At 34.5% G+C, this 9,514-nt stretch overlaps 1 protein-coding gene across 1 annotated transcript in view; it reads left to right on the plus strand.

The window, feature by feature from the left end:
* Window positions 1-272: 272 nt before the first annotated feature.
* The window catches only part of LOC106457236 (very-long-chain 3-oxoacyl-CoA reductase-like), a 28,564-nt gene continuing 19,322 nt past the window's right edge, over window positions 273-9,514 (plus strand). Inside the window, exons 1-2 of the mRNA XM_013916631.1 lie at window positions 273-468; window positions 5,306-5,352. Coding sequence (XP_013772085.1) covers window positions 273-468; window positions 5,306-5,352 — 243 coding nt within the window. The remainder of the gene's footprint in view (window positions 469-5,305; window positions 5,353-9,514) is intronic.

Genomic DNA, 9,514 nt, shown 5'->3' on the forward strand with positions numbered 1-9,514 from the left:
TTCCCCACTAGTGATATCTAGAGGAAGACAAAGCTATAAGAAATAAGTGTATACATCATAACTGGTTCGTGAAAACTCTTTCTTAATCAAGTTTAGTAAAAACAAAAGAAATGCCAAGAGGGCGTATTTGCTTTAAATCATGCACTACAATCACGTGATCGATTTCATACTTATACAGATTCACACACATAATAATCAGTTGTTGTTTTTTTCTCAGTCGGACCGTGAAAGTTGGTTTCTGAGTTTTCGGAATATAACTATATTCTAATAAAATGTGTGAAGGAAAGCAAACGTGGAATAATGGATACGAATTTTCAAGCGTTTCAATTCTCGCTTTAGTTGGATTAACCTACTCAGTATACATTTCGTTAAAAATTTTACTTTGGATTTGTAAAGCTATTTACATCTGTTTTCTTGGCCCCAAACTTGGAATGTCAGTGAACTGGAGCAAAGTAGGACGATGGGCAGGTAAGTTTGCAGACAAGGTATGTGTAAGCATGGTCAGTACCGGCTCAAGTTCAAAAATTGAAGGTTTCGAAAAAAAGCGCCCTTTTACAAGTTTTCATAGCTACATTTCTTACTTATTTTTCTGTACTTTACAACATTTCAAATATATATATTAAATCCAAAATACAGCGTACAAAAATGAAACCTAGTATAAAAACAAGTTAACAACAAAGATTAGTTTTTAGAAAATGGAACTTAACGAGTTTTTAACATGGAAATCTTTTCCTTAATATTTCCATATCAATTTCTCTGGAAGTTTTATTCTCTATAAAAATTATTGCTAGACCATTTAATCTCTCTTGTACCATTGTGGAACGCAAAAATGTTTTTATCAACTTTAGTCTCGAAAACGATCGTTCTCTACTCGCAAAACTAACGGGCAAACAAATTTTCACCACAAATATCAATGTTCTCTTTGCTTGTTAGTATTTTTTCTAAATTTCTATAATTTTTGCGCTCCTAAAAGTTTATTGTGGGTTCTTTAAGTTTGAGCCCTTCGGACCTGCATAGAACCGGCCCAGAGTATAATGTACATTTAACTAGGTCATCATCGTTATCGTAAAAAACATTAGTTTTTAATTAATGCGTTTTAAATTGTTTAATTCTTTTGTTTTCTATTAAACAGCTATTATTTTTAACTTCCACACATTACTCTGTGATTATATTAGTTACCAGTTTTGTTTTGTTTTAATTAAAAATTCAACCTATTTTAAATTTAATATTTCTAACTATATTCAACTAAATGAAATTCAACTTAATACTAAAATACAAACAAGGGATTTTTTTCTCATATGCACATAATATCTTACATTTTTAGTTAATTTATAAGTTTTTTTGTTAACGTGATTGGATAATCCGCAAAGAGAAAATAAGAATTTCGTTTTTCCCATCACAACAACGGTGCGAAATAAACAGTACTCGAATGACATTTTAAGATCTCGTACAACGGGAGGTTTCTTAACTGAAGTGTGAACTCACTGTAAGTTGTAACATGTCAAGAATAATTGTACCCAAACTTGATGAGAATATATTCTTTTTTTTAAATAAAACAAGCCCGTATGATCTTATTCTCCTTTTTTAAGTTATTTTTTTGTAGGCTTAAGTTTTATTTTATTTAGTAATCATCAGTCTTCTTAACGAACTGTAAAATAATTAGTTCTTTCAGTGCATGTTGTATTTCTAATATAAATGTTTGATTTATAAGGTTTATAGAACCAGTGAAATGAATGCAAGCTTAATTCACGCTTTTTCACTGATTTGTTTTGATATTCAATATTTCACAAATTAATTGCACTTTGATCTTTATTTTAAAGTTTCCCTAAAACTAATAGGAATAGTTTCATAAAATCCCAATATTGGTCATCGAACGTCGGCTGTCGGCAGGCAGTTTGTTAGTTCTGCGTTATTTCCAATCTAAATATTTTGAATATTTCAGTCTTAAATCCAGAGGTATTTTTCAAGTCAACCAGAATCTTACTTGCAGCTCTTATAGCAACTGACTAGTAGGCACAACTTCTTTGTAAAATCAAATAATTCGAAATTTGTTTCTGTTCCTCTGAAAATATACCATTAATTTTTAATCCAGGATCATCTAAGCAATAAAAAAAACGAAAACCTTAGGTATTTCTAGACACATGGATTAAAATATTGACAAATGTCTTAAGTAATTACACAAACATTTCTTTTCAGGTATGTATGATAAAAGTTTTGTCTGTCAAAGCTGATACTGTGATAGATACATGACTTTCAATCTACGGCTATAATGTCGAGAGTCACTTTCATTTTTGAGAAATGTTGGGAGCCTCTGTGATAATATTAATATTTTGTTTTTCCTAAAGTCATAACAACAAACTGTTCTCAATTTTAAAAAAATGCATCATGAAAGCTAATCTCAATTGTATAATTAATTTGAGAGTGAGCTCATCGTACAGTAAATGTTGGTCTCGAGAGTACATAACTTTTGGTTTATCAACAATGTTAAAAAGCAGAATCTTATTATCATTTTGAATTGTTTTGTTTACGGGTTTTTTTTTCGACTAACTAGCAGGTTTGGATTTAGCATATAATTAAATCATACTACAGTCAGGTAATTTTAAAGGGGTCATATTTTCGATTTACAGTAAAGTACAATACCTCTGGCAACGGAACTGGGATGTATGTCATTCGAAATCCCAGTCTACTTGTTTGGTCATGCAGATAACCTCCTCCTAATAGTTAGAGAATCTTTCTTATCTGAGCAATGTCATTGATCAAGGAAATTATTTCGGCCATCCATTTTGGCTTATTAGACTGTATGCATACCACATTTAATGAAAGAGGAAACTGGAGGAATCCTATCGGTACCCCTAGCGGCCACCCCCACTGAATTTTCTATATTTAGCCAGCTCTAACGTTATGAAATTATTTATTTTAAAAAACAAATAACTTTTTGACATATCCCTAATTATTCCTAGTTGATTAAACCATAGTTAACAAATTAAATGCAAAAGCTTAGGAGGAATTAGAGGACAAAAATAACACAAACTTCTCTCAAATTATAATAGAATTTACACTATTGAAGTAGCTACTGTGGTTCTTGCTAGTCGTTCCATAAATCTGTTTTAGGTGTTTCTTACCACAAATAAGTTATAAAAAACTTTAGCTTTCCGAAGTCCCTGAACGTATAAATTATATATTCACAATTTGATACATCATTTTGCCAAAATAATTTTGTTCTCCTAAAACCTGCATTACTCGTTTGTCAGATCGTATCGCCGTGAAATAAATACGCCAATAATGAATATAGTTTGAAGTGGTACTGTCAAAATAATTAATAATGTTTTGATACATCTTAAGTATTTCTATCTGGAAATTAGTTATAGTAATATATATATATTGAAATGGTGACTGGCCTATTGTACGCTAAAACCCACTTTTAATGCAAGACAAAAATATTTTGTGGCATGAAATCACGAGAATCAAATATTTCCATATTAAATATTGTTTTGTTGTTGTTTTGCTTTGGAATAATGTTTTGAAACAGGACTGAAATAACTACAAAAATACACAAAACAGTATTGGAGAAAGCGAAATACAAATACTATTTTTATTATGAAGTCCATTCTGTGTTGTGGGCTTTTCAACACGTGATTCATTGTCTCGTGCTTTTGTTTTGGAATAGAAGACCACATCCAGCAAGAGCAGGTCTCTGATGATGACTTGTTGTAGACACAACTGTGTACCAACATTACTACTAGTAGTAGAGCTATTTCTTTATCTGCTTGCATTTGAACTTGAAGTAAAATTACTTCTTGAAAGTGCCTTTCCTATAGCGTTGTTCTTTATGGTTCATTGCCTTGTACACGTGCTTTTGAAAAAAAAGTAGACATCGGCCAGTTGTCAGAAGTAACCTAGAGGAAATAAAAATTGTTTTATAACAGAAGCTTTTACAAGTACTGGTAATACTTAATTTTATACATTCAAAGTATATTAGTTTCATCATGCAAATATTAGGCCATCAAGAAATTAATGTCGCTTTTTTGAGATGAAAAAAAAAACCGAACAACTTCTATATCAAAACAAAAAATCAATTAAATGAAATAGTCTCCATTCTTATCGATGATGCTTTTCCATCTTACAATCAGATTGTTAATTCCATGAATAAAAGAAATCACTTGGCTTTGAAGCAAAAAACGTCTCGAGGTCCTCTTTAACACCTTCCATATTTGCATACGTTTCACATTAAGATGGTGTTACAGCGAACGAAAAAGATGGTAATCTGATGGTGGCGTATCTGGAGAATATAGTGGGTGGGGAGAACATCCCAACCTAACTCCGTAATCTTGTGTTGCGTCAAACGTGCTACATGTGGACGTGCATTGTAGTGGAGAAGAAAAAACGCCTTTCCGAGTGAAGGGCATTTCTGATGAAGGGCTTGATTTAAACGTTCCAGTTGCTGACTATAGATCTCTGCATTGACAGTTCGCTGTGGAATGAGGAGTTCGAAATTAATTACTCCTTTGATATCCCACCAAATGTAAAGCATCACTTTCTGCGGATGAAGTCCAGGTTTTGGGGTTGAAAGTGGTTTTTGTCTAGGACTGAGGCATTGTTTTTTTGGCCTTTAATATTCGCATAGAGAATCAATTTTTCATCACCGTTGACAATTCTGTCCATAAATGATTCACGCGTATTACGCGCCAGAAGAGACGAAGCTACGTTCACACGCTGGAAACAATGATCATCGGAGAGTTCGTGAGGCACCCAAACACCTTCTTTATGGAGTTTTCCCGTATTCCTTAGATGTTTACGTATTGTTTCATGAAATACATGCAATTGCAGAGCCATTTCACGAGTGTGTTGCCTTGGGTTAGACTCAACAAGCGTCTTCAGAGTATCAATTCCAACATGTCGGACCCTGCCATCACAGTTTTCAGGCTAAAGTAACCTGGACGAAATTTGCTGAGCCATCGTTGACATTTACGAATGTTCAAAACATTTCCATAAACTTCTTTGATATTCTTTGTGGCTACAGAGACGTTGTTCCCTTTTTGTATTCAAACAGCATTATATGCCAAATGTGTGTCTCGTAGTGTGCCATCACTTTGCCCGTGTAAAAGCATTAACACATTTACGATCATAAAACATTTGTTTAATACGGATGTGATTAACTACATCCAGAAACTGCATGAGAATTTAGAATTACTGCAATATACCCAAATAAAGATAATTTGTACTAGTTATAGAAGGGTGAAATTCGTAGTTATTTCAATCATTATAGGGTTTAAGCTCACACTTTGTTTCCCATTTCTATCTGCAGTGATAACTGGAGCTACTGAAGGAATTGGAAGATCTTATGCTGAAGAGGTAAGGATTTAAAATTTAGCATTAATCTTTATTTGATGACTCCTCTCTACAAGTGCTTTAGTCTTCAAGAAGCATACTTGTATGATTATATGACCTCATAGCAATAATAAAAGTTAGAATGTGTAGAAAACATTAGTGTTCAACATATATGTACTCCCAATGCATGGGAAATTTGTAGCAATTTATAACATTTTCTTTAACTGAAAGTGCACTGAAGGAATGTTTATTATAATTTCGACTTTACTGTGTGTATCTACACGAAATGTGGCAAAGTTTCAGTAACATTTATGTCTGCTGTACACAAAATATCAGGTGTATTACAAATGTATTTGTACTCAAGATACATTATCCTACCAAAAGTCATGGGACACGGGTAGTTAGGAATAAAACATGTCTTTATTCCAAGAAATAAATAGCGTATTGGCCCGTTAGTACCGTGTTGTCCTGCCTTTAGCCTTAATGACTGCTTAAATGTGTCGTGGAAGACTGTCTACTAATTTCTGGCAGAAAGCTGGTGGTATTGTGCTCCACTCCTCCTTTAAAACATTAGTAAGCTCCATTACTGAAGAGGACCGTCCTAGTCTTGCCTTAATTCTGCGTTCCAGTTTATTCCAAAGATGTTCTATCAGGTTGAGGTCGGGGCTCTGTACTGACCACTGCAATGTTCCAATGTTATTCTCTTCAAACCATGCATCCACAATCCTTTGTGACATGGAGCGTTATCATGTTGGAAGGTGCAAGGGCCGGTGCCATAAAATTGCCACAATGTAGAACACACAGAATCGTTCAGTACATCAATGTAGGGCTCGGCATTCATGGATCCATGCACTGTGACCAGTGGACCTAGACCATACCACGAGAAGCACTCCCAAACTATACCACCACCTCCAAACTTCACTGTTCGGACAACACACTTAGGTAATAAGAGTTCTCCAGGCATCCTCCACACCCAAACAAGTCCACCAGACTAGAAGAGCGTGTAGCGTGACTCGTCGCTCCACAGGACCGATTTTCATTGATCCCCGGTCCAGGTTCGGCGTGCATTTGTTTTTGTTATCAACGGCTTGTGGGCTGTAGCTCTTCTGTGAAAATTCATGGCATACAGCTCTCGACGTGTCGTGGAAACACTTATAGGATTGCCTGTGGCTGCTTGCATCTCCAAACATAGATTCTCTAAAGTCTGACGGCGAGTTGAGGTAACCAGCCTTCTCAAGGCGTGTCGGCTTCTGTCAGTCAGTATTTTACGCCTACCTAGTCGTTTCTTGGGCTCATTGTCACCTGTGGACTTCCATTTTTTCAACATGTTGCCAACTGTTGACCTGGGAATGTTTAATTGTTGCGCAATAGCACATACAGACATTTTCCCTCATGACATTCAACTATCCTTCCCCTCTGAAACTCTTAGCTCTTTCCATGTACTCATCGTTCGGTGTAAAAGTTCGAAATGACTTCTAGCAACCGCTGATCCCCTTTATAAGTGAAGCTATTTGCATATTTCATCGTCATATTAATTTTCCCGCAATCAGAGATGTGTCTCATGACTTTTGGTAGGATAGTGTATGTCTGTAAAATGCCGTCGTCAGTCTGACTCCGACTGAGAAGTTGGTGTGCAAAATGATGTTGATGTGAAAAATAAAAACATGTTTGTCCATTTTACTTTGTACATTTATATAACCTTTAAAACTTCCAAAATGCATACCAATTTTTTTTCAATATCCCTATATATGTTTTCTTTATACTACCCTTTACCACGAAATGCCATTAAATCAGCATTTTCGAGCAACATTGGGTGGGATCTTTTGGATAATTTGGCAAAAATAATGCCAAAGACAGTCCATGTAATGATAAATTAGTTTATTACCTTTTGGTGTTAGTTACAGGCTACTTTCATTTGTAAGCCTAACTTCACAAATAGTAGTTGGCAGAAATTTATATTTTAATAGCATGCCTAACTCACAAATAAATTTTTCAAATTTCCCTTCACTTTTCATTGAATAACAAATACGCTAAGTCACTGTATAGCGTACTAATTGAATCACAGAAATGAATAGTTCACTGACTGGAACTGAACTGGCTTACAAAGTTGGCTCTTTCTCGGATTGTAAATTCCCTTGAACAACTAAACTGTTCCTTCACTAAATATGTTTTTCTTTAACTAGAGTTGTTATGGTATACCGTTTTATCCCTTACTGTTACTTACTGTCCTCTCACTGGAGGAGTACTCCCCAAGTAGGTGGTCGAACAAATCCACTGAAATTAGTCTCAACAGGAACCATGAGCTCTGTGCAGGTTAATTTTCCACTGGTTAATTCTCCCCTGAAATTATTCAGTTGACCATTTCATCTTAAATACTTCAAAAAATGATCACGATGGCTGATTTTCGGCTCGGGCTGCCTCTTTTTCTGGATTGTGTAAACTGTAAACCACATCATTAATTTTTTAGTACAATCATACCATGTCATTTTGATAGAATCCAGTGTTACCGACATTAGTAACTAGCTGGTATAAAGTCTTTTCCCGGTAAGTCATCTCTGACTTCAATGGTGCTCCTTAGTCTTTATGTATGTACAGTGTAAGACTCCTGAGTAATTATTCTCTGGATGTGAATGCAGAGGTTACATGACATATTTATTTATCTCCCAAACATCAATTATGATGGTGTTGTCTATAATTTTGTGCACTGCTGTTTGATAACTCATAAACAGCAGTGGAAAATCTTGGTCCACATTTTCTGATGTTTATCCACATAAATGATTAATTGACCTAAAAGTTTATAGTGGCAGCGAAAGATGGTGGAAGGGTTATTTAGCATTTTTTATTATAGAAATTTGAAACATTTCTCAAAACAAGTTTTCTATCTCTGATCTTGGTGAAGTTCCATGTGCATTTCAAATCTTAAAACAAAATTTATCGACGAATGTTCTTGTTAATTATTTCTTCCTGTTGATGGACATCATATACTTTTGGCAGTTTGAAATATTTCATCACCTCCCTAATATATTTATTTCTACTGTTACTCTGTAGCCGCGGATGAAGTATATCGACAGCATTTCTCTACAGACCCCCAACGTCCAACTCAATAGAAGTATCTTCTTGCTCTTTCCAATATCTTAACATCTAACTGTCCAGCTTTTGGAAGGTTGTGGAAATTATATACTTCTGAATGTAGTAACTGTGTAAGTACCAACTGTTGTCATTGTTTCTGTCCTCTGGTTTCTTCCCATTTCTGACATAAACTGTATTGTAGGCATGATGGATTCCTCTGTGCCAAGTACATCTTTTTGTTGTATGGAGTAACTATTTCCACGAGGGTTTTTCTTAACTGTTCCGGATCCACTGAATAATTCGTTTCAAACTCATCATTTGCTTGAGCATTTTTCAATTAAGTATTGGACCACATTGGCTCTTTTATCATCACTGGTGGATGTAACATCTTTGACTGTACTCTGTTCAACTTTAAGTTGATTGGATATACTATCTCGTGTTTCCATCTTTTCACACTGTTTACATTATTCATTTACACATGTGCTTCAAGATAATGCATTAACATTTCAATAGTTCTGTCCAAGATGTTGCACATGTTAATGTTGTACTCTTGAAGTTCCTGAAGCCATTTTGCTGTCTAGCCTTCTCGATTGTGAAAATTCACAAACTACTTTGACGCTACATGATCTGTGTAAAGTATACAAAATTGTTCATATAGTTAATAATGATAAATTATTTAGAGCTCAAAGAGCACTTGGTAGGAGCTTTTCCTGGGTTGTAAAATTTCTCTTTCTGCAGCACTTATTGCCTTGCTTTAATGGGCAATCAAAATGTTTTCCCTATAATGTATTTGGGATAAAACTGCTTCCTCTGTAGAATCACTTGCGTCTGTATTTAATGAGTGGATCAGGTAGGTCAAAGTGCACGTATCACTACTTCTTACACAGTTAAATAAACTACATTATCAATGTATACGAATAAGCTAAGTATCTACACGTAGTTAATAAATCAGTTTAATATTATATTAGTTTTAAGGTTTAATTTTATAAGGAATTTTTTAAAATCTTTAATCTCCTCTAGTGTCAGAATTTATTTATTCTTTAGATCTTCTTCCTTCTCTATTTTATTTATCATCCCCTTTCTGAAGTACGGAATTTAATGTAAATTACTCATTATA

This window comes from Limulus polyphemus, unplaced genomic scaffold (genome assembly GCF_000517525.1).
Source record: "Limulus polyphemus unplaced genomic scaffold, Limulus_polyphemus-2.1.2 Scaffold306, whole genome shotgun sequence".
Taxonomy (NCBI): Eukaryota; Metazoa; Arthropoda; class Merostomata; order Xiphosura; family Limulidae; genus Limulus; species Limulus polyphemus.